The following is a 27,026-nucleotide window of genomic DNA, read 5'->3' on the forward strand; positions in this document are numbered from 1 at the left end:
ATCACAGTAAGGATGCCCCTAGCAGAAACATATATCCCTTAACATGATGAACAACTGGGCCTTAGGGAAAAATAGATCAGTGAATGGTCTTGTTAACTTATGATGAAAGCTAGAGTAAATAAATCTCAGTTTGGATGGGAGCCTGCTCAGGGACTCTCTGTACATTGCTCTAAGTTTCACAAAGGCTGAGTGGGATGCCACCATAATGAATAAGGAGCCTATTGTGTTTGAACAGGCCTGATTCATTAGATTCTTATTTGGTAGTGGCAAAAGTTCTCTCCACTTGGCTAAACGCAGGTTGTCTAGGCCTATTCTATTAATAACACCAGTGCCAATATACAATTCCCATCAGGACCAAGAGATTTATTTGTTATTGGTTTGAAGAAGAGGGGGCGATTAATATTATTTCATTCAGTTTCACAAACATCCCCTAGGTGTTCTGAGTTGGCAATGGACAGAAGGAAAAGTGATTGGAAGGATCAGGATGGAATCATAACTTCTCCCCAAAAAATCCAGGCATGATCTGTTACAGTTTCATCTCCAGTCCCTCCTCAAAGTATTTAGCTTTGGCTGCCTTTGTCATTTTTATAAGTAACGTTTTTACTTTCTAATTTCACAATAGCTTAAGTAACTTTTAGTTGTTTTCTTTAAATGCCACAGGACACTGACTTGTGATAGCAAAATATACCTAAGTATTAAGTCAGTATTCTACAACTATAGGTAAAGGTTTCCCCTTGACATTAAGTCTACCCGTGTCTGACTCTGGAGGGTGGTGCTCATCTCCATTTCTAAGCTGAAGAGCCAGCATTGTCTGTAGACACCTCCAAAGTCATGTGGCCAGCATGACTGCATGGAGTGCCGTTACCTTCCAGCTGGACCACAGTAGTATTGAACTACTCACATTTGTATGTTTTCAAAGTACTAGGTGGCAGAAGCTGGGGCTGACAGTGGCAGCTCACACCAGTTCTCAGATTTGAACCTGTGACCTTTTGATCAACAAGCTCAGCCAATTACAATTATCCCACAAAAGATATGAAGTTATCTTCCTCATGGAAGTCATATTATGACTTTACAACACATTAGCTATTGTCAAGAAAGAAAGAATTTTAGTGAATATATGAGGGTAAGGCTCAGTCTAGTGGTCTTGGAGTACTTTCATTATCCTTTTGTAGTGCCTAAACTAGGGAATTTATAAAATACATAACTTGTCTGATATAAATTCATACCTCCCCAACAGGAATCTGGCCACAGTCTTCATACTCTTCCTCAAGTTCTTGCATTAGAGCTCAAGCAGACAAGTCTGGAATGGAGTCATGTTTTCCACAGGCACTTAGCATTAGGGGAATGGACCTTTGCGGTGTGATTTAACAATGTATAAATCTGTAGTTGGATGTGGTTGAGAAATTCATGATTCATTTCCACAGTGATAGTCTCATTAAAGGCAGGCTTTCCATTTGTGCCCACGTACCATTCATGTAGATTTGAAATGTTATTGCAGAAACAAAATCCAATAGAGATTTCGACCAAAGCTATTGTGGGAGAAAAACCATCACTGGAACATGACAGGCATGACTTCTGGAAAATGCTTTATAGTAATTTTCAACAGGACAAAAGGCCTATTGTGACAGACCCCCTTCCAGGCTGGCCTTGCAGTTGCAACATTTGGCTCCTGGCACTCAACTTTCCCAATTTCCCTTCAAGATCTTTCCTTGGATTGGGTTCTTCATCCTCAAGGCAATCCCTATGTGGAGCAGTGGATGTGTTTTGTAGGTTCACAGTCCTAAGCATGACCAGATCTCTATCACACTTAATAAGAACAGCCAGACACAACTTAAACATTTTAAATAAACAAGCAGACATTTATCCATACACTTTTGATCATATATTAGCCCCCAAAGTATTTAATCATTCATAGCTCTCTCAAATTCTACTCAGTTCTTCCCTTGCTCAGCTGACTGTCCTGTTTCTACTATAGCTTTTCCCTGTGTCATCTCTTTCTATCATTTTCCCTATCTGCCCTCTGTCTCAGTTTTGTTCCCTTTCTCCCCATGGCACCAAACAGGCTTGCCTACTAGTTTCTCTCCTCAAAGCTATATTTCAGAAGAAGGAACTAGTGGCTAAACCCACTCTGAGTATCCCTTACCTAAGAAAACCCCATGGAATTCATGGGGTCTCTGTTTGGAGACACACACATGCACCCACTAATTGTAAGGAGAAGAGATGCTTGAGGGATTTTCTGTGTCTAGAACAACAATAATATGGATTGCTTTGAATACTGTTGCCTTGATGTGGGACATGGGATCCTAACTCTTCTAGGGTCAGGCAGCAAATAATCTTGAACCTTGTCTGGGATCTTCAAATAGAGTAGGAATTGCTAGATCAGACTAAAGAGTGGATGACGTTGTGAGTAGCTCTATGCAAAGTATAATGAAGGAATTGTTGGAGAAGAGACATGTTATGAATCAATGCCCCTCCTGCACTAACAAACCTACTGCTGGAATCTCCTTCTAATGGAAATGCCTCATTAGCTATCAATTAACAATGGTTCCTAGTCAGCAAATTCAATTAATATCCTATTCATAGGCAGCCTCTCCAATCAACACATTTCTCAGCAGTATGCATCAATATGTCCAAAATCTGGAGGTGATGAGGTATCATCATCAAAGCTATTGTATGTAGAGGGGTGAATTTATTTATGTAATGTCCTCTTTCCTAGCAATAGGATGGTGTCAAGAAAGACAATGATTTTTGATGCTTCCACTCATTTCCTCCCAACTGGATTGGTATTAATGAGATATGGTTGAGAATCTTTATCCTCTGATTGAAGCTCTTTATATAAATGATGCTTTAAATAGGCTTTTGTATTTCCTGGGCCTGTGAATGGAATGATAACTGTCTTGTTAACTAGAATGTAGATTTTTAAAATGTCTCTCAGGGGAAGTGAAATTAGCCTTGTAAAATGGATGTCTTCCCCTTGTGTTCTTCCTCTCAACCCCTGGAAGGTGTCATATACACCCTCCCAATGTGACTCCAATTCTGCCAAGATCCCAGGAGGCAAAAGACAGAGGACCTTGTAATTCTTGGGAAAAAAAATACCTGGAAAGTTTACTGCAAATGTTTTAGAGGGCACAGTGGGATGGTTTCAGTGCAACCAAATATGCCATTGTCTCTTGAGCCCTTGCCCTCAGAACTAGATATTAGGCATGAGTAATAAAAAAAAAAGTTCTAAACTGTTTTCAAAAGTAGGGGGCGCTAGTGATTCTATTCTAAAGTCACTTCTGCATTTTTCTGAAATTTTTTTTGCAACTTTCTGAAACTTCTGAATTTATTCATTAATGGGGGATGCACATGCGCAATAGGGAAAAACAGTACTGACACTGGGGAAACTTCAGAAGCTTCTCTCTCCCTCCAAACAGAAGGGAGGCAGTTGAACCTCCCCAAAAATAACTTTGGTGCCTTTCCCATGACTTAGAGAAGGCACCTTGGCATTGAGGTTCAGAACAGGAGGTTTTGGTGAGAATAGATAAAAGTGACCAAAAAAACCCATCACTGAAAGGCTTTCTCTGAGGTTTCACACATTCACTTTACTAATTTCTCTCCCTCCCTCCCAAACTTTTTTCTTCTTTCTCTCTTTCTCCTCTCTCTCTCCCTCCCTCCCTCTCCCAAAATCTTTTCTTCCTTCTCCCTTCCTCCCATGCCCAATGTTTATTTTTAAGTTTTTAAACTATTACATTTGGCCTGGCCATAAGTTTTTAAATCCTTGCGTGTTATTGTTTATATGTGATTTATATTAATTGTATTGTTTTATTTGCTTATTGCTTTTTGTTTTTTGATGTGTTGTCGGGCTTGGCCTCATGTAAGCCGCTCTGAGTCCGCTCGGGGAGATGGTGGCAGGGTATAAACAAAATTTTTATTATTATTATTATTATTATTATTATTATTATTATTATTCTCCTCCAAACCTCATTTGGCTCCAGTGCCTTTGTCTGCCTATCCTTCCACGCACCCAGCAGCAGCAAAAAAGATCCCAACCACCCTTGTCCCTTTCTGGCTGGAATGAGCCTTCCAGTCATGTGCTTGGATTTAAAAGCAGCAATGGCTGCTGGATGCTAGATAATCCCTTCCCTTTACAAAACATAAGCCCTGAGTGGCTGGGAGGCAAAAACTTTAGGCTGCACCTCCCAGCAGGCTATATTTTAATCCAAAAGGCTTTCTCATACTTCTGAATCAACTTCTGAGCCATTGAAATCAATGGCCCAGTCGCTTCGAAACTATAGGGGACTTCCGACTCACAAGCACACTTTGGAACGCAGTTCAGAAGTGTGAAACTTCCAACTTTGGTTCCGACATCCACACCTTCTGAATGAACTCACCCATGCCTACTAGATATTAATTAAGGACAGCCTCAGCTCACTTTTTGGCAGGATGTAAAAGAAGTGAGAGACAATATAGCCAAGTTCTGTCAAGTGGGTAGGCTTCTCTGTTTTTCTTCAAGCTTTTCATTGGAAGAAAGAGATACCTCACAGCCCCTATATCCACAGGGATATGTTCCAAGACCCTCACCCAGGATATCTGAAACTATGGAGAAGATAATTTTAAACTATACTCGGGCTGGAAACATACCATAGAATTACACTGGAGGGCCTAGAGAGGCCCAGGGATAATATTTTTTGGAGCATGGGTAATAAAACTATAGCTATAAAATCCATGGAAAACGTGGTTGTACTGTATTTATATGAGGCAATACGGTAATCCTCACAAGATGTAACTTTTGCTAGGAATTCAGTGTGAACTTTATGTCTATGTAAATTGAGATAAATCTCGGGTAATTAGAATTGAGCTGTTCCACAATATCTGTATTCAGCAAGGGGTTGCCATGATGTGACTACATAGCAGAATGACAGCTGCACCTAAGACTGATGCTGATGAGTATCTGGCTCTCCCAATGGGCATTGCTGCTCTTAGATGTATTTTTGCAATTCCTAGGAGGGTTACATGGCACCTATGCTATGTATCTATGTATGCATAAAGTTATGTAGACCCTGATATAGAATCAGACATAACTTTTTCTTGTTGTTAATCTACATATATACATGTTTACAATCTAATCCAGTGATTCCCAAACTCTAGTCCTCCAGGTGTTTTGGGCTTCAGCTGTTTTGTCTATGATCAGGGATTCTGAGCATCCAAAACTCCTGGAAGACCAGAGTTTGGGAAACAGTGATCTTATCTATTACAGGAAAGATATATTTATTTTGCCTGAAGAGAAGGTTGATGTTGTTTGAAATACTGCAAGAAAACTTCCACACATGTAGAAACGTTACTTTTAGAAATAGATAATTTGTAGAATCCACCATGGCCTCTTACATTATAAAACTTTACGTATACCAAGCTACATAGCACTACAAACCTCTTTATGGAATTGTAACAGATGTATAACCAGCAAGAGTGCCCCAAGAGTGCATTGATGTCCAATGCTCATGAAGACCAATGTGTTGTGCGTTGGGACCAATGCACATGGGTCCTGTTGAGCACTGGATTTGTTGGGCAGCTATGCACCTCAGGCACTTGATTAGCTTTGCTATGTAGCATAACAGTAGCTGTCTACTGGATATGAATATTATGTAACTGCACAATTCTAATTCTCACCTACAAAGACCCAACAAGATTCCAGTAGAAGAGTTCATCTCTTGAATACCAGATGGTTTTTGAACAGCTGATTTTTTTAAAAAAGCATTTAATGACACTCTTCAGTAACTCAAAAAGCAGAGTTGCTTGAAAAAATTATTCCCTAGCTGAATCTTCTTGATAAACACAACCTTTTTCATGTATAATGATCTATTACTTAAACTCTCCTCTCATAGAGACAGAATAATGATAATACTTAAGCCCGGCAAAGACCTCATTGCTATGGAATTGTACTATCCAAGAATCCAGATTTCCTCCCTAATGAGGAGTACATTTCTAAGAAAAATGTCTTTGCCCACAAAAACAAAAATAAATTCTTGCACTGTCTGTCCAAAGCTTTGTCATACCAGATGGCCAAAGTTTTTCTAGCCAGCAACAGACACAGGCATGAACATGCATCAGGAAGCAGATAATATTCTGTGGGAACAAGCCAGAACAGGTAATTACTAGTTACCTGTAATTAATTCAGTTCTATAATAGTGAAGACATACCTAGCTCACAACACTCGCTGTAATTAAATGAGAACAAAGTTATTTTTTTCAGTGTAATTATAATTTTACGAGATAATTTTACAGAGACCCTGGACATGTTTTTAACTTGGGGGGAGGGGTGACATCAGTGTTGACAGGCAGGTCATTTATTCATTTTGATATGTTTCAAATATGTTGTTACAAAACAATGAAAACACAAAATATGTTACATAAAAACAATCAACACCAAATGTAACAATCTAAGTATTATGAAATAAATAGACAAATAATGATAATTTAGTAGACATCTGAGGAGGGCTAATGTGGTGGAGTGGTTTGAGTGTTGGCCACTTAGCCATTCAAACTCACTGGGTGGCCTTGGGCAAGTCTCAAAAGAAAGCAAGGACACTCACTGAGAGGGAACCATAAATTAGAAATGATGTGAAGGCACACAACAACAGCAACTAAATACATTGTTGACTGATTATTCCTGAAATGGTTCAACAACTCAAGAATCTTTGTGGTCCAATTTTGGCTGATCATTTTGTAGGATGGTGGTGCTCAGTCCCCCTTGCTATATCTTAAATGTTCTAGTTTGGCTAGTTTTGAGAAATGAAAAGTTGATATACATGAAAAACCATTATGACAAACTACTTAAGGAGAGGAGGTATGTAATCACAGGAGGTATGTAATCACAGTGGCAACTAGTTAGATTTAAATGTAAATGTCCAAGCTCCACACGTGTCCTAGCATAGCAGATCTACATTTTACTAAATCATCAATGCTAGAAACCTTTAGGGGCCTTATATCTTTAATAAGTGGACTTCTGCAAGAATTAGAATGGTGCACAGTTGGATGACATCAGTATCCAGTGGAGCCCTGCCTTTTAAGTTACTAGGTAGTAGAGCTTTGTGGTGTGCACACATATTAATGCTGGACTGGCCATGTTGTCTGAATACCTGATAACAGTCTCCCAAAGCAGTTACTCTACTCCAAACTCAAGAACAGGAAATGGAATGATGAGGACAGGAAAAGAGATTTAAGGATGGGCTTAAAGCCAATCTCAAAAGCTGTGGCATAGACACCAAGAACTGGGAAGCCCTGGCCCTTGAGTGCTCTAACTGGAGGTCAGCTGTGACCAGCAGTGCTGCAAAATTTGAAGAGGCACGAATGGAGGGCGAAAGGGAGAAACGTGCCAAGAGGAAGGCATGTCAAGCCAACCCTGACTGGGACCACCTTCCACCTGGAAACCTATGTCCTCACTGGGGGAGAAGATGTGAATCAAGAATAGGGCTCCACAGTCACCTACAGACCCACCACCAAGACACCACACCTGGAAGACAATTATCTTCGAGTTACGAGGGATCACCTAAGTAAGTGAGTAAGTAAAAGTAATGTAGTGTGTGTGCACTGCACACCAATAGTTGATGCACAAGGCATATCTATGTCCAAGACACAATAGTGTGCAATGCAGCGATGTGTATTGTGCAGCAATGTACACTACACACCAGTGTTCATTGATCCAAATAACATCAAAAACATTTCTCAATGTCCCATTATGTATCTCTGCAATTTAATAAAGGAGTTTCTCAGTGCCTCTGCTGTATAGCTTATCTATCTATCTGTCTGTCTGTCTGTCTAGCTAGCTAGCTAGCTAGCTAGCTACAATAATGTCCCATATGGGATTTTGGTGCTTATTATTATGACTGGATTATTGCCTTGACATAGGATGCTTATGAGACTTTATGTTCTGTGCACATGACTATTAACCTATGGAAAAATCAGATGAGGTCAAAAAGTCAAGACCGTTAAACAGATCAAAAAAGCACAAAAAAGAGTGACCTTGTCAAGCCTTCAGTTTTGTGATTCAGATATACCCAGAGAAACACAGTGCAAATTTGGTAGAAACAGTAGCAAAATGTTGCACACATCTGTTGAGAGGGAGGCAGTATAGGAGGAGGAGAATTTAAACATGAAAGCCAAATTGTTCTGTGGTCTCCCCAAAGGACACAACATAAAACAGAAATGCCTAGCGTATTTAAATATTGATGTGCGTGTTAGCTAAGCAATCTGACTCCAGTATCCAGAGAGAATTAGACCATGGATACAGATTTCTGTTCAAGTATGGAGGGAATACTGTGCAACACCAGGGGTGATGTAAGTGCTCAAACATCTTTATACAATTTTATTTAACAAACCAGGAGCTTACATTTATTGCTGAGAAGTCCAAGTTCTAGCTGCAAGACTATCCCTTTCTCCCCAAGAGATGGTGACATTTTTCAAGAATGTAATGCTACACGGTACAAAATTAGATAATAACTTTGAATCTCAAGCTGGGTAGAGGCTTAATGAGAAATTTTACACCCCACTAGCATTGAACCGAATCTCAACCTTGAAGTCCCATGCAAGGGCTGAGTCTGAAGTGTATCCCTTTGTACCGTTAGCTCAAACGCTGAGATAGTTCTGCTCAGAAATAAGAATTAAGCAGTTAAAATCAATTATGTTGCTAATTAAATTCCAGTTTTCTTAACATAAAGGAACAACTTAGGAAGAGCACTTCTGTTCAATACTAAAAGTAATTAGGTTGGACTTTCAATACTTAGTTTACAAATAAAGACAAAGATTCAATTCAGTGCTAGCAAAGTGTAAAATTTCCTGTTAAGTCTCCCACGCAATCCCAGCTTGAGGTTCTGGGATGCACCCAATGGTCAGTCAGTGGTTTGAAATGCAAGGGGTTCCCAGGCATCATTCATCTGTAGTTTTACATCTGGGGAAAAATGGCCTCTATTCAGTAGGTGAGAAGTCCAACAAGCCATCAGCAACTGGATGGTGTCTGGGAACTCCCACCTCTCTGACCACAGATTGGAGACAGGGCTCCGGAGAACTCTGTTGAAGCTTCAGTCTGAGATTTTGCTAGGGGGTTAGTTATTGTACAAGGCATTACTGGGTATCACCTGTTGCAATGAACAAACAAGTACATACATTAGCATATTTGAAGTTCAAAGCTGTGCATGTCACCAGCAGCATTCTGGTCTAAGAATGAAATCTGAATACTTAGCTCTCCTGAGTTCATTGGAGAGCGTTCTCAGGTTTATTGAGTACAGGGTTACAGTCTAAAGGGAGTTAACTCTGACTGGTTTGTGTCCACACATTTGCAATGAAAACAAGGGTGGAGGTGAACTGTGTGGTCAGATGATAGCATAGGGCCATGAAGACCTTGGAAACTGTCCTAGGGCCCATTTACCCATATGGACATTTAAATATGGGGTTGGTCCAAAGCATTGCTGCTTCAGACTGATCCTGGATTCAGCAAAGGTGTCTACAAACCTTTCTGAATTGTGTAGACCCCAGGCTGTCCAGTTGGATGGGACCTAGTTGGTAATCTTTAACTTTGCTATCATTTGTTACTATATTGTTGGCCACAGAGTGACTGCCCAATATATTTGCTCACAATAGCAAAAGTGTCCACTTGACTTGGGGAAATGAGGGAAGAGGGGCAATCCCTCTCCTTTACCCAGGTTGTGAGGGCACCTTTGCTCCTATGATGTCCAGGAGGTCCACGACAAACATGTGGTAACAAACAACAGCCCAGGTAAGTTCCTTTCTCTGCGCAGGTAAAACTTAATGGTGATAATAGCCCATTTAGAAGGTAGAACTGGTTCAAATTTGAAGTGGTCCAGCTATCCACATCAACTCTGAAGTGTGTGACTTGGAGCATTCCCTGACTTTTGCGAACATGAGGCAAAACTGGGCTAACCAGTTTTACTGTGTGTTTGTGGTGTTCCATAGATTGGTGGATCTCAAGGTATTACTTCCTGGAAAGGAACACAAAGTGTAGTGGGGAAATCAATCAGACCCATGCTTCTCCTTGAAAGCAACTTAGTGCTATTAACTATATTCTGATAGAGATATGTGTACTTTGCCTCACTGACTTCCATGGAACTTGTATTCAGCAAGAGGTTAGCACGTAAGTGTCCTCTTCCACACATGTATTTTTTTCCAGGCTTCCAGGTTTTCCAGCAGTACAGCCCCTATTAAAAGAGGCTGAACGTCTGTCTCTCAGGGGTGCTTTGATTGTGTTTTTCCTGCATGGCAGGGGGTTGGACTAGGAGTGCTTCCAGGAATAAATTAAACTTGCTTCAGGGTGGGTTTAAGTCCTCATACTCCAGGGGGGAAAAGTAATCAAAGTAATTCAGGACAAAAGAGGGTTTACCTGCTTTGTCTCTAATTATTTCGCTTTTACTAGAGGCATTGTTTGGACACCTCAGGTAAAAATCCGACAGGGCCAGGGATATGGGCCCTCTCTGGAATCATGTGGTCCCTCTCAACTGTATTATTCTGTTTCTATTATCCTATAATGTAAATCAGGTACACGATACAACCACTCATAACATATTCTTTATCATTTCACCTCCCACAGCCCCTAAAGGAAAGAACATTCCTAGCAAAAAAAAAAGTTCTGATTGTGGGGAATCTATTGACAGAGCAATGGTATGGCTTTACTACACAAGGTTGGTTGGCAAGAAGAATATAAAATGAGATAAAAGTGAATGTGTGCCAGTTCCAAGCTCCTCTCCTTCTCTCTGATCCTTTAGGCATCTTTGTTAATATCAGTGATAGCCAGGATCTCTGGAAGTCTGTGGCCATCTGTCACAATGACATGTGTGTTTGTATGTGTGTGTGAGGGAGGGAGGGGGGGACAAAACCAGAGCAGGGGAGGAAGGGAGGAGCCTGAGCCACCCTCTTTTCCATGCATTGCCAAGAACAAAGAAAAACATATGATGGCACTGGCCCATGTGAACAGTGAACCAGTTCACTTTGGAGTTGGTCATGCTGTCCACATGCTGCTTGAAATGTAGGGTTGCCCAGCATTTTGCCAAAACTCCAGAGCAGTCCTCATCTTCGTGTTAAACTGGTTCAACCTGATTTATCTTGTGTTAAGAACTGGAAGTCCCTGGACATCACTTGGACACTCAAAATCAACTTCTACTTCTTTAGGTTTTAGGGCTAGTGTGGACAAGCAAAGTAGTCCTAAGCAATTTCCATCAGTTTTAGGCTGTTAGGGGCTTGCAGTACGCAGTTCCAGCTGGCCTACTTTCAATACAGCAGGCAGTCTTTACAACTTAAGACTGAACTCTCATATTTTACTGCTTTAAAAAACACCAGCCTTTTAGGAAACATCTTTCTACTGTCAGAGATAATACTTTTTCTAGGTTAATATTAACCATCCAAATAAATAATTGAGAGCTTTGTAATATGACATGCTTTTAGAAAGCCCTACAAATATTGAATATCATGTAAGTGCATTACTATATTATAATTTCAGTGGGGGCGGGGAGGAGCCGGAGAGTCAAGGATTAGTGGAGAAGTAAGTGCAGTGGTTTTATTTTCTCCTAATGAGCTACTCAAATAGCAATCTATGATTTGAGATCTGACAGTACAGCCTGTTGCAAAATGATCCACACTGTCATGAAGTCACATCTCTATGGATTACTGCCACTATCTTTGTAGCTTCCAGATACAAAGTAATAGCAATGCCACCTCCATGTCATTTTAGTCATTGTAGAGACATCTATAGGATACATTTCACAGGCAGTTTCAAATTACATCTTTATTCAAGGAGTATTGAAAGCCAGTCAGTATCTGCATCTAATATATCTCGTAAAGATCTGCAATTTCCCTGATGCATTGTTCCAAACAATAGATATCATGGATGAGACTCTATATCAAGTTCACAACTTTGTAGATAAAGCTATGAATGACCTAGCTAGCCTTCTTCCACCACCAAAGTTGTCGTGCAACGAGAAAGAAGGACAGTGTTGCTTCTCCTATGGTTCAGGAATAGGAGGAGACTGGAAACATCATTCCAAAGTATCCCACTAGACTGTGCTGCAGACTTCTGTTAGATGGAGTGGCTCCCTGAGGTTCACGGTGGGATTCAGGGGACATGTATTATTGTGGCAGTAGTGTTGCAGTTGTGAATACATAGCATCATTGAATATAAGCCCAGAACCACAATGCTTGATGCCCTCCCACAAGTATCCAATGCATACTCGACATGGTCAATTTTCCACCATGTTCACTGTCATTCTGTTGCCAAGGTTTTCCACATTAAGCTAGGCTGATCCATGGATACAGACACACTGTTCACCATCAAAGCTATATTTGAAACCTATTCACCAGCCTGGAAATAACCCTCCAGAGCTCATGTGGAGCTGGCATAGCCTTCAAGAACCCAAGGTCACCTTCATGTCAGGATTCAGTGTTTGAGCAAGACTTCAGTATTTAAAATATCAGGTAATATTTCTGAAAAATGCAGTATGAGAAAGAATAAGGGAATGCCAAACAGCTCCTTGGCAGCATTTGCAAAGACATAACTTTTCCTATCCAAGGAAGCTGTAAAAGGAGGAACGGCATCTTTCAGAATGACAAGTGCTAAAGTATTACAGATAGACAAAGTATTTTACATTTGAATCAACTTTTCCTCATCACCATATTTTCATTGCACCACGCAGGCCAGTTGGATAATATATTTATTCAGTACTGCCTTCTTTACATACTATAAAATCTGATTCATAATACAAAATATTGGGTAAAAATCTTAAATTCTGTCTGAGGTTAAAAGGTGATTTGCCATCGTCTTAGGTAGTGGTCAGATATCCACTCATTGCATCTTTTTATGGAACGTATTCGTTCTTTTTTTCTTGCAGAGAGCCATGCTGTGTGTACCTCAGTCCTGAAGGAGGTCATCTTTTAAAAAAGAGATGAATGAGAAGAGATGATCTGAAAATTACATTGTAGGATGGTGGAAGGAAAAGGAGAATTTCTCTCAAATACCGTGCATTGAAACCTGCACAGTGTTTGTCTAACAGTTGTCTTACTGCAGCAAGATGGAAAAGCATAAGATTTACATATAACAAAACTAATGTAGCAATGCCACGGCAAGTCCAATTTACATTGTAGGTTTAGATTAGGAAAAAAAATAGAACAGCTATGCAGACCTATTATTACATTTGAGAAATCATTAGTCTCAAAGGAGTAATAACAGTATGCCATTAAAATTCCGAACACATTTTCAGCTTCTGTGTTGTTAAAGAAAACTTTATAAATATGCAAATTCCAGATCAACAAATCCAAAATAAAATGCACTGAAAATACTGATATGTAGACAAAAGTTTATTTACACCATACAACATTTTAAATATTTTATACACAGCTGCAGCAGGAAAAGCTACTCCGAGCTTCCCAGAGAAAACTGCAATAATAAAGATGTGAAATATATTATTCATATAAAAGTGAGATTATTACTTTATTGCATTTAAAGCAATGAAGAATGTAGCTCAACAGACATTCATTTAATGACGACAAAACTTTGCTTTTTTATATTATAAAGTAAAAAGTGTAGTAATGGCCAAACAGACTGTTATAAACTTTAAAAACTGCATAAATATATACATTGTGCTTCATGGTGAAGTTTTTTGAAAACTAAACCAGATGAAGCTGTTACAACATGAACCGTTGCTTGAGGTTTATCTATAAAGATTTACCTTACAAATCCATTCCACGGGTACTTACAAGACACGATGGTAAGAATTGTACACCTGGGCTCTCCACTAGGTTTGACTAGTGGGAATATATCATACGAAAAGAAACCACTGACAGTTTGGCACATGAAGGGGCTGACAAGCCCGATCCGCAATGTTCAAAGAGGCATGTCAGGCTCCCCGAGTCTCTGGAGTGTCAGTGCAAACAAAATTGTTCTATGTTTTGCTTTTGCTTCAGTTTGTTTCGCCTTTCATTAAACCTCCGTTTGAAAATCACCTTCTTGTACATCTAGAGGCAAGTTCAGACACTTCTCCCATTCTGATGGTCTTAGTTCTAAAGCATCTTTTGCCTCTGAATCTAATACATTTATTGTGGTATAATGTTGGTATTCACTTGTGTTTTTGAAACTGTCCCAAGGAGCCTTGCTGGATCCTGATGGATTTTCCTGGAAAAGTGAAGAAGAGGGGGAGGGAGGGAAGGACAAAAATGTTAATATTTAAAATTCTATTTGGAGCATTTAAAACATCACAAGATATTCTGATCGAAGAGATCTGAAAGTCACATTGATTGTCAGTGAGATAATTTTCTGCAACCCTTTCTAGAAGCTATACCAGCAACCTTGGTTTGGCATCCAGATTCTCAGCAGCAGACTTGGAACACAGTAAGTCAGGGGTTGACCAACCATCAATGACAACTGTACCTTTTCTTGAAATTTCCTAGAAGATTAGGTAAAAATAATCTCAATGGTGTGATGGGACACTTCCTACTGCACTGTGTAAACCATAGGTTTCATATCTTGGTGGGTAATTATGGCTGAGAATCTGCTTGAGTTAGTGGTGGGCCATGAAAGAAGAAAAGTCAAAAGCAATCTACAGAGTTGTCAAAGACACTAGAAATGTCCACTGAAGGCACCAATCAATGTAAAGAATATAAGCCTTTGGTACTTTAGTGTATGTGACTCTTAGACCTATGAGAATGTTATAAATATATCCCTTGCCTAAGAAAACTATGAAATGCATGTGGTTATCATAAATTGACAGGTTATTTTAAGACAAATACCCACCTGAGGCTCTTCTCATCTAGGGCCTCATAGATCTGATAGACCTTTTTATTTCCCATTACCATTTCTAATGTTAATTTAGGGTCCATGTCTTATTTACACAATCTGTGTATCAAGAATGCAGAATGAGTTTAAATGCAGAGAGATATTCTTGGTGGCTGCCCAAAAGTAACAGTATCCTTTTCCCTTGAAGCTTAATCAGGGCTCAGTTCCTGCTGGCTGTTATGTCACTTTTCATTGCTTGTATTGAATTGATATTTCACCCTTCCTAGATATGTTTCAGGTGAAATGAGCTTGTTCTTGAAAAATTGAAAATATCACAAAAGCAACAGCTTGGTATCAAATCCAAAATACTTCATGGTATTTGCTCAGGAGAAGAACAAGAAGGTCTCTCGTCTTATTGTATGCACAAAAGCCTGTGAATCAAATCTTTCTTCATAATGGCTGATGGGAAAATATTCCATTTCAGGGAAAAATTGAAGCACAAGTTGGGTGTGTTGGCAATGTATCCCTTAGGACAGTGGTTCTCAATCTGTAGGTCCCCAGGTGTTTTGGCCTACAACTCCCAGAAATCCCAGCCAATTTACCAGCTGTTAGCATTTCTGGGATTTGAAGGCCAAAACAACTGGGGACTCACAGGTTGAGAACCACCATCCTAGCATAAGCTAGTGAGGCAAGCACCTAAGGCAGCATATACTGAGAAGAGCCATGAAGGAAAAAGCAGTGTCCTACATGACTATGCTGTGTCTCCTAAATGACCTTGCTACTTTCAGCTGCTTTGCTATATCTAGGCAAACAGTGACAGGCATTCTTCGGGATATCACAGGAGTCTTCTGATGGTCTCTGAAGATGGTTTTATTGCTGTGCATTCAGGTATGGGGGCAGAGACAGGCATTCCTCTGCCACTCCCGGCACTCTCTACTAGTTAGGAAATGGTCATCTTGGGAAGTAAAGACTTTCTGTATATATTTAAGATTTCAATTGTAATGGCAAAAATATGTAGTATGATTTTACATAGGATTTGTGCTACATTAGAACAGTAAAGACAAACATAATTTAAATAAGGAAACATTAAATATTAAATAATCAGGGAAAAAGTAGGGTTTTTTTAAAAGGAGTGTGGATTGGGTGGTCCATGGACAGAACATAATTCCAGCCTCCATAACAACTGAAAGTGAGGTACTATGGTGCAAGTTAGACTTAAGTGGCTATAAGTCACCAACAAACTGTCACTTTATAAATTGTAAAAATAAAGTATGCTCACCAGGCATAATGTCATTGCTTCTCATGGCAGCAAAAGCAGAGCTGGTTAAGGGTGCATCTATACCAAAGAATTAGTACAGTTTGACACCATTTCAACTGCCATGGCTCAATGTTGTGAAATCATGAGAGTTGCAGTTTACAATATTCGCTACCAACCTCAGCAAACTACAAATTTCAGGATTCCATAGTACTAAACCATGGCAGTTGAAGCGTCGGACTACATTCATTCTACAATATAGGTGCACCTAAAGAGAAAATATTCTGCTGGTGAATCAACGGAATCATAGAATTGGAGGAGACCATTCAGTACTCCCCCCCCTTTTTTTTTTTGTATAAGGAAGCAATGCCACCAAGTACATAAATTTAATAAAGTGTCTTGCTAATCTTGAAGATTTTCTTTTAAGGTGGATTTCCTTTTGGATTTCTATGGAAGCTGACAAACATGTACATAATGAAGCTTCTTTTAAACATGAAGCTATGTGCCATCAAATCTGATTCCACACTGACAGCTGGGAGATATGGAGCCTATTTCAGTCTCATTTAAAATGTGGTAATTTGCTCACGGTGCTATTGCAATAAGCTATGAATTGCTCTCTCCCCTGTTTCTATTAAATATTTGTCTTCAGTGAATTTTCATGTCAAATATTTGTACTCAGGGTGACTGGTTTACTGTTAAGACTATCTGACTTGAATATTGGATAGCGAGAACCAATATTTACCAAAGTTTTTGGATTTGATTTGTACTCTTTTAAAAAATGCAAACCTGAAAGATATCCATGTACTTTATTATCTGGGAAGGACAAATCCTTGGAAAATGAAGGAAATGGGTTATGGCATACCCATGCTGTGTTCAGAGAGTTACATGCACCCCAACTAAGCAAGTTCTCCACCTGTGCATGGCATATAATAATGCTAACGTGTGATAGACAAAGTAGACTTTTTGTATAATTGATTTGTATATTTGTACACAATGTCATTTCCTCTTATTTCTTTAGTCAATTTTAAACAATGTATTTAAATATACATTCTACGACTATTTATTTTAATATTTGTTCCATGTATCTCAGCATGTGTATTTTATAGAAACATAGCATCATAGAATCATAGAGTTGGAAGAGACCTTGTGGGCCATCCAGTCCAACCCCTTGCCAAGAAGCAGGAAAATCACCTTCAAAGCATCCCCTGACACATGGCTATCCAGCCTCTGCTTAAAAGCTTCCAAGGAAGGAGCCCCACCACACATTGGGGCAGGATGTTCCACTGTTGAACAGCTCTCACTATTAGGAAGTTCTTCTTCATGTTCAGGTTTGAAGCTGTTGCTCCGAGTCCTAGTCTCCAGGGCAGCAGAAAACAAGACTGCCCCCTCCTCTCTAAGACTTCCCCTCACATATTTATACATGGCCATCATGTCTCCTCTCAGCCTTCTCTTCTGCAGGCTAAACATGCCCAACTCTTTAAGCCACTCCTCATAGGGCTTGTTCTCCAGACCCTTGATCATTTTAGTCGCCTTCCGCTGGACACATTCCAGCTTGTCAATATCTCCCTTAAATTGCAGTGCTCAGAATTGGACACAGTATTCCAGGTGTGGTCTGACCAAGGCAGAACAGAGGAGTAGCATGACTGGATCTAGACACTGGCCCCTATTTATGCAGGCCAAAATCCAATTGGCTTTTTTTGCCACTGCATGACATTGTTGGCCCATTTTTAACTTGTCCATGAGGAGTCCAAGATCTTTTACACATGTACTACTGTCGAGCCAGGCGTCCTCCACTCTGTATCTTTGCATTTTATTTTATTTTCTGCCTAAGTGGAATATCTTGCATTTGTCACTGTTGAACTTTATTTTGTTAGTTTTGTCCCATCTCTCCAATCTGCTAAGATTGTTTTGAATTATGCTTATGGGTATTGACTATCTCTCCCAGTTTGGTGTCATCTGCAAACTTGATAATCATGCCTTCCAACCTTTTGTCTAAGTCATTAATAAAGATGTTGAACCGGGCCAGGTCCAGGACAGAACCCTGCAGCACTCCACTTGTCACTTCTTTCCAGGATAAAGAGGAAGCATTGGTGAGCACCCTCTGGGTTCATTCGCTTAAACAATTACAGATCCACCTAACCATAGTTTTGCCTAGCCCACACCGGACAAGTTTGTTTGCCAGAAGGTCATGGGGGACCTTGTCAAAGACCTTACTGAAATCCAGGTATGTTACATCCATGGCATTCCCTGCATCTACCCAGGTGTAACTCTATAGAAAAATATGCATTTTATTGAAAGTACTTTATGATAACATTTTAACTGTGTTGTGTCCTGCCTCGAGCCATGAGGAGAGGCGGATAAAAATTATTATCATCAACAACAACCTTAATACTCAACTGTTTTGTACCTCTTTTGATTTTTTCTGCCATTTTTTCATATTTTCTCATCCTACAATAGTACTTTTTAAAATGGATTTTTCCTCAATACTCAAAATAGAATATATGAAAAATACATTAGAAGATGACATAGTTATAAAAATACTTTAGAAATAATACTTACCATACTTCCTGATTTTGGTACATCTCGAAATCTGTCTAGTGTTTGAAATTTCTGATTTAATTCCTGAAATAATTCCATGTGCCTCTTCCTCGTATGCATGACCTTCTGCAAAATGAAATATGATTGCTTAACATTGTATAATGAATTATGGAATAGTTTTAAAAGAACCATTATTTTCCCCAACTTAATAAAGCAAATTGAATTTGGCTAGGCTGTCTCTTTCCTATAGACAGGAGGAAAGCAAATTAATTCTGCCATCCCTTATTTGATATTTGTAATGCACTTTTTGGATATAGAGCTATGATTTTTCCCACCTCCAGGTCCTTTCTGAACTCCTCAAACCATCATTTCTTTTGCGATGCTGCAAATGTGGCTGAATACAGCAGCCTATATTCATAACAGTGTGCACAGACAAAATTGTTTGTCAGTTAAAACCAATTTCAAAAGAGATGAAGTAAATGGTTCTCCACCCCTCTCCTGGGGGAAACTCAGAATTTAATAGTTTGAATATGAAATGCCCAATTATCCTATTTGTTTCTCAACTGAATGCTTTCCGACTGGAATATAGCATCCAAAATTGTTACTGTGATCAAAAGCCAAGTTATCATTAGTTTTATTTTATATTGATATCTTATCTTTCCTATAGGAAGTCAAAGTGTATATCTCCACCCAAGTATGTCTTGGCAACTACCCTGATTTAGTGGACAAAAAGGCTAATGTGACTGCGGCCTGTATTCAACAGGACAATGAGATCCAGACCAAAGGAAGTAGTAGTGTCACTCGTGTTACTCTATATTGGCTTTGGTCAGATCTCACCTGATACTGTGCCTAGTTGTGAGACCGTGGCAGAAGAATTATGTAGAAAAACTGGAACATATCCAGAAAAGGACCATCTAGATGTTCAAAGATCTAATGAGAGATGTTGTAGGATACTTTAGTTATGTATTCTTGCATAGCCAGAGGTTGAGCTAGATGGCTCCCTGTAATGCATTCCAAGCATGATTCTACCCTACAGTGTTAGGAATGATTGAACTAAAGTCAGACACTGAGCTTCATGGATTAAATCCGTCTCCACAAACTCCTGTGTTCTAGTTCAGTAATCTGATCAATAGGAGCCCCCGGTGGCACAATGGGTTAAATCCCTGTGCCGGCAGCACTGCTGACCAAAAGGTTGGTGGTTCGAATCCGGGGAGTGGGGTGAGCTCCTGTCTGTCAGCTCCAGCTTTGCATGTGGGGACAGGAGAGAAGCCTCCCACTGGATGGGAAAACATCCGGGCATCCCCTGGGCAACGTCCTTACAGACAGCTAATTCTCTCACACCAGAATTGACTTGCAGTTCCTCAAGTCACTCCTGACATACAAAACAATCTGATCACTATATGACCCTGGGGGTCCTTCCAGACAGGCCCTATATCCCAGGATCTGATCCCAGGTTTTCTGCTTATCCCAGATTATCTGGCAGTGCAGACTCATATAATCCAGTTCAAAGCAGTAAACCTGGAATCAGATCCTGGGATATAGGGCCTGTCTGGAAGGGCCCTGGGTCTAAATTCATAGTTGCGAGATTGTAGCAGTTTTATATTCTAGATAAATGCTTCCTAATCAGATAAAGATATTTAGCATACACACAAAATGCTGTCAGCAGTTTACTGGCCAGAAAATCATGAACAGAAGGATGTGGGCTTCCTCCCACTTTATGGCCAAGTAATGTAAAAGTACATAAAAGAAATAATCTGGTACTATTCCAAGAATCAGCGGCAGCCTTTTCTAAAATAGGGATTTGTATCTATTGTTCCCTTTTGCCAAGCTAGTCCTGATACAGTTCGGTGAACACCAAGCTTACAGATGTTTTCCCTTTTAAAAAATGGAACAGCAGTCAATTATCAATTGGGAAGACCAAAAATGAAACAGATGTTCCTTCTCCAGAGAGAGAGAGAGAGAGAGAGAGAGAGAGTTCTTTATTTGTGGTTGCAATGATTGAATTTATTGGATAAAACTTCTAAAATACTGCAATAGCCAGGTATTTGTTTACAGAACAAATGAGCAGAAAAGAAGCTCCACATATTGCTTTGTAATTCAGTTTTGGTAAAAAGGGGATATACTACATTAAGGAAAGTTTTGGGATATTGCATGAAAATCCATCATTATAAAAGCTACAGTGAAGCTAAGATCCTATTCTACACATTCATAACCTATTGAATAGAACTTGTGCTCCACAGACACATCAAGGGCTATGTCCAAATTATGTAAAAAAATTTCAGAAGCAGCATTAGATCAAATCTAGCAGCGTGAATGTGAATCACTGGTCTAAAGAATATTTCTTCCAGACCAGTGCAGAGAAATTGAATCTTTTGTCCAGCTTCTCAATGAGAGTGGTTTCACAGATTTCTCTAAGTGTCTTTCTATCCACTTTGATGTGTGCATGTTTGTGTTCATGTACATTAAATGTAATATATGGGGCCATCAGCCTATTTCTCTTGATGGACACTTTGATCCGAGTTATCAGAAGAGTTCTGAATTTGAGGAAGTTTCTTAGACCGGTTTTGTGATAATAGATTAGATTTCTTAAACCCTGAAGAAATCGCTGCATGATTCACAATATGGGCAATAGAACGTAGAAAGCAATTATAAATCAATTAACCTCGCAAGTGTTGTGAGGAGGGAACAGGAAATAGTTTTTCAGGATTCAGTGAGTTCTTTCCTGCAAAGCTTAATTTGCGTAAGAGATAGTTGACCTAGATTTATAAAGAAAGTCTTGCCTAAGCGACTTTCTAGAGATTTGCAAGATATTAATCTTACAGCTACTAATGCAAGGTGGCAAAGTCAGCTCCCTCTTCATTCACTCTCTTGCGCACACATGTTGCAAAAAAACAAAAAAAAAAAAAAACGGCTTCCACTTCCAACTGCCCTCTTATGGAAGAAGCAGATTTTATTTAAAAAGACTTGTAAGTATATCAACAATTGGATTGTGGGAGAAGGGCTAAAAACTTAAATGTTGTCATGGAACACCTTGGGAACTGCCCCTGAGTAAATACAGTACAACATGGCTGTAAGGCTAGCCCACTTATAGAGCATACTTCAAAATAAATCTTATTGATTTCAGTGGGAGCTAAGTGTGCTTAGCTGGCTTGAACAGCAAAAGGGTAGAAGTTATACTGAATGTTTTATTTATTTGACATATTTATTTATCACTTCTAAGCCTGTCAGTGTTCACAAAGTGATGCACAACAGATAAAAACAGATAAAATCAGGATTTAAAGCCCCCTCTTTTTTTAAAAAAACAGACAATTAAAATACATTATGACCCGTTTGTTTGCAGGGGATACACTCCAAGATCCCTATGGATACCTGAAACCATGGATAATAGAAAAACCTATAGTTTGATTATATTTGCGCTGGAAATATACACAGAATTGAACTTGGAGGACCACAAACACTGCTGGGAGGGAATATTTTTTAGAGAAAGGGTAAGTAAAACCATGGCTACTGAATCCACATGTAATGGGGTTGCACTGTAGCCCCCACACAATGGTTTTAAGGACCAAAAACATATTTATATTGCTGAAGACTTTCATGGATGGAATCACTGGATTGTTGTGAGTTTTTCGGGCCATATGGCCCGGTTCCAGCAGCATTCTCTCTTAATGTTTTGCCTGCAACTGTGGCTGGAATCTTATGACCCTGTTCCAGCAGCATACTCTCCTAAAGTTTTGCCTGCATCTGTGGCTGGCATCTTCTGAGGTTCAGAAACCTTTGAAGATACCAGCCACTGATGCAGGCAAAATGTTAGCAGAGAATGCGGCTGGAACAGGGCCATAAGATTCAAGCCACAGATGCAGGCAAAACATTAAGAGAGAATGCTGCTGGAAAAAAACTCAGACCAACCCATCGTTAGATTTATATGCTGGAGATTTCAAATGGTATTGTTTTAATTGTCATGAGTTGCTTCAGAACTCAATCACAGAGAAAACAGCTGGATACAAATAAATATATCTTCAGCATCCTCTTGACTCATTGAGGCAGAATACCAAGGCTTCTCCAGCCCTTTTGAGAGAAAAGCAGACTGTGTGCGTGCATTTCATTCTGTTTTCCACACTTTAGGCAACATATATATTGGGTAAAGCTGTCTTTCTGCACAAAAATTATGTCTTTTTCCCCATTTGTGAAGCTAAGCACAAATATAGCTATCCCAAGCTCAGAAAGACTGCCAAATCATATAGTCTTATTCACTGGAGCACACAAGTTATGAGGTGGGAGACTGAGTCCATCTTTCTTACAATGACTTCAGTTTAAAGATTAGTGCAATTTTGTATGCCTCTGCTGACAAGGAAGCCTCATGAAATGTAATGGGAATAGCTGTGTATAGAGTTGTAGAGTTCATGTGTGATGGAAGTTCCTTCCTTGATGGCTTTTAAACGGAGGCTGCGTGGCAAACTGTCGGGGGCCCTTTGATTGTGCTTCTCCTGCATGGCAGGAATGATGGCCCATATGGTCTCTTCCAACTTTATGATTCTATGTAAGGAGCATTTCTTTCCCTTCTCTTCCTTTCTTCTTTAACTATTGGAAAACCCCTAAAATCCTCTCCAAAGAGGGGACAACTTCAATGGGAACAGTTATCATTAGGAGAGAAGGGAGGGGAGTCCTTCTGTCCTCAGCAAGGGAAAAGAGGACATGGGGTCAGGTAGTAAGTGGACCTCCCCAGTAGCTCCTCACATCCTCACTCCTTATTTTCCAGAGATAGTATCTGGGATTCTGGTGTCTTTAGAGTAGGAGAAGGGACTCCAGAAACATTTCTTCCATGGATTTTCTGAAGTCACCTTAGCTGAGGATCCAAATCAACATATTCAATATGTGTACCTCATTGGTCAAACAAATCCTTGATGGCAACATGTGAGTACCTCAACTGAGCAATAAAACTTTGCAAAACAAGCAGCAGTTAGTAATTTGGCAAAATGTGTATATATATTTAAAATAAACTGATACTAAATAAACTGATAATAAATAATTGGATGACAGATATGAGACAACAGAAGATTTTGGATGTGTACAATATAATCTATATTCCATCAGATGCTGAAATCCGCTTGCTTAGTGATAAGGTGTCTTCAAATCAGTTGCCATAGAGAGCAAGACTAAGAAAATGAATGACACTGAATAACTGAACTTGTAAATGGCATCATGTGACTCACTAGATTTGCTCAGTGCTATGATTATATAATTTCTCCAACTACATTTAAATATTTTAATTGCCTTTTGGTAGCTTCATTTGGTTGTTAATGCATCATGATCTTCTTACTTAGCATATGCTTTCATTAAATCTGTTAAGTAGATATCTTTTTAAAAAGTTTAATGTGATAAGTTTTATTGGATGGGGACAGTCAGAAAGCATGTGCAATGAGGACCAGTCCTCCAAATCATACTTCCATCTGTAATTTATTGAATACAAGATACTTGTAGAGAAGAGAATTCAAGGCAAATCAATAGCTAACAGATGGAAGTGGAGTTGTGCCTGCTGGCCTTGCCTGCAACATCTATACTGTGTGCAGCAAAGGTGTTGGAAGTAGTAGCTTCTATGTCGCCTGGAATCCTGTCAAACTTTTAGTGAGAACTTTGAAAGAGTTATCCAAGGTGCCAAACCCATCCCTAAACTAGATTGGGCACCTTGGATAGTTTCTGAATGGTTCAGGAGTAGATGTTGCTGGATGGCAACCTCTATTATCCATAGCTAGCAGGTAGCAGTGAAGGATCATAGCAGTGCAATCCAACAACTGTCGAGCAATTCAGTTTTTTAATAGAAATCATATATAATGTATTGTCAAAGGCTTTCATGGCCAGAATCGCTGGGTTGTTGTAGGCTTTTTCGAGCTATATGGCCATGTTCTTGAGGCATTCTCTCCTGACAATTTGCCGGCATCTATGGCAAGCATCCTCACAACCTCTGAGGATGCTTGCCATAGATGCAGGCGAAATGTCAGGAGAGAAGGCCTCTAGAACATGGCCATATAGCCCAAAAAAAACCTACAACAACCCAATCAGATAGACTGCCTGTTACGCCTTCCCTAGGAATAGGGAAAAAAATCCTTTGGTCTACATTTACTCATTTGCCACTTTTCTGTTTCTGACTCAGTGCATGAAACAAAACTCATTTATGACATCCACACTTTTCTGAATTTGGGGATACAATTTTTGATGAGCAATGCATATATTAATACAATGCACCAGGGAAATTGTAAAATGTCTATATTAGGAAGAAGGCATACAGGACTCAAGTTACTGTATCTGCACATTACTCTGCACATGCAGTTCTGCATCTACCCATCTTTCCGCAGCTATCAAGCTCTGGTAGGGGCTCTGCTGCTGTAACTTCCTAGCAGGGAAGGGAAGTAGAGGGAAAGTGATTCAGACCACGCAAGAGAGGCTGGCCCAGCTTAGTTGAGGCAGAAGGCACAGGGGTGTGCTCTAAAATGGAGTGCAATTCTCCAGAGCAGCCACATATGTAAGATCTGGATTGCTTCTCCCTTCCTTCTTTGTCTGTCTACAAGTTACAGCATCTAAAAAAGGCAGTTAGGACAAAAATTGGGGGTTCTTTCTATTTGTCCCAATGTAATGTATTAGGGAAAAAGAAAGCACAGAAAAGATCCTATTCCATATTTCAACAAACCACAATTTAGCAAAACAAAAGTGAGGAGCTTTCATTGTCAGAAAGTTACCTCTGTTTGGAACAACCAATTTTCCCCACACGCTAGAATTCAGTGGTGTTAGGAAATGCTTCCCTACTATACAAAGCACTACTTTTAATTCATCTGATGTTATTTCATTTTAATTCCATCTGGCATTTTCTGGCTCTGAGCATTTAGCTAGAACTCACTTGACTGTGCAGACAGAAACCCTTCCTTGAACACAGGACATTTTTAAATGCACAATGGTACTAGAATTTTTATTAGGGTCATAAAACACTCCACAACTAACACAGTGCAAGGTTTTCCCCCCCAGGGGCTGGAGGTGGATTTGGATTCCCATTTCTGGCTAATGAAAGCTTTACTGTCTTAATATCCATGACAAGTCGTACTCATCTCTTATGCAACACTAAGTGTTGTTTTGGTTATATTGGTCTTTTTCTTTTAAGAAAGGATCATCTTAATCAGCAAGTAATTGGAGATGTAATACTCTTAATGCCCTTAACACATACATTTTGAAATTGTCCCATTGTTGCCTCTTTTGAGGTAGAAGTAATTAGATGGATAAATGTGGTGCTGGAGAGCTCTTTAATATTTAGAGAAGTGCATGTACTTTGAATTATTTACTTGTGTCTTGGAAACTAACAAAGGGCCAGCAGAGATGGATTTTTCATGCCCTCTTAACTGCTAAAAGATTGATAGTTTGATATTGGAAAGATAACTTCCCCCCTACTGTTAGTCAATGCACAGAAGGCCCAGCAGCACTTGCAATATTTGAAAGAATAATATATAGACAAAACCAACAAATGGACTTATATTTGGACATTTGGTCAGCTTTTATAGAAACTTATTAATATAGTTGTTTCTTCTATGTATATTCATTTTTCAGCTTTGTTATATTGCAATATTATGGCATGTAACTGAGAACCCTCCTTTTGTATTTGTATCACAGGTAGGGGCAAACCCAAGCACCGGGGCCAGATGTGGGCCCGCGGGCTCTTTTCTCAGCCTCCTCTCTCTCACCATCCTGTCCTTCCTTCCTTTTCTCTTTCCTCCTCTCCCTCCCTTCCTTCCACCCTTCTCTCCCATTTGTCTTTCCTTCCTTCTCTCTTTCCTTCCTTCTTACCTTCCTCCCTCCCCTCCTTCTTTCTCCTTCCATCCCTTTCTTCCTCCCTTTCATCTTTCCTTTCTTCTCTCTTTCCTTCATCCTTCTCCTCCATCCTTCCATCACAGGGCAGCTAGTCCTCTTAGGAGGGAGTGCTAGTATGTGGCCCCCAAATTAGAAAGTTTGCCCATGCCTGATGTATCATGTATTCAAAATATATGTACAATGAAACAGGCATAGATTATTTTGCTCCTCAGATACAATTTGACATGAAGTATGAGGATTAAAAGAAAAGCTAGTATACTGGTAGATTCATATAGTTTATATAAATGTATGTCCGTGTGCATGTCTCATCAAGTTGTCTGTTGATTTGTGGTGACTCCATGGATACACAAAGGGAATTCTGTCAGTTCTTTATTCTGAAATATAGCCTACCTGGTATTTGTTGGTGGTCTCCATCTAAGTAGTAACAAGGGTTGACCTTGCTTAGCTTCCAAGGTCAGATGGAATCTGATGCTTTTAGAGTTTTTAAGCAACTAAAAATGGCTGAGATTATGCATCAGCAGATTATGATGCCAGTGTGCCATTGCTGCATTATGTTTCTGCCCCAAAATTTACCTTTTAAACCTGGCAGCATCCCAACCAAAGGGTTTCTGAGGTGCTGCAAATTGGGGACTCTGGG

At 39.6% G+C, this 27,026-nt stretch overlaps 1 protein-coding gene across 5 annotated transcripts in view; it reads right to left on the reverse strand.

Moving 5' to 3' along the window:
- Nucleotides 1-12,678: 12,678 nt before the first annotated feature.
- Nucleotides 12,679-27,026, reverse strand: part of ADGRB3 (adhesion G protein-coupled receptor B3) — a 596,417-nt gene continuing 582,069 nt past the window's right edge. For all 5 annotated transcript variants that reach the window (XM_060752829.2, XM_060752830.2, XM_060752828.2 and 2 more), the window contains 2 exons: nt 18,563-18,667; nt 12,679-14,148 (listed from right to left, as the gene is read on the reverse strand). In XM_060752829.2, the coding sequence (XP_060608812.2) occupies nt 13,957-14,148; nt 18,563-18,667 (297 nt within the window). In that variant the 3' untranslated portion in view covers nt 12,679-13,956. The remainder of the gene's footprint in view (nt 14,149-18,562; nt 18,668-27,026) is intronic.

Source organism: Anolis sagrei, chromosome 1 (assembly GCF_037176765.1).
Source record: "Anolis sagrei isolate rAnoSag1 chromosome 1, rAnoSag1.mat, whole genome shotgun sequence".
In the NCBI taxonomy this organism is placed as follows: domain Eukaryota; kingdom Metazoa; phylum Chordata; class Lepidosauria; order Squamata; family Dactyloidae; genus Anolis; species Anolis sagrei.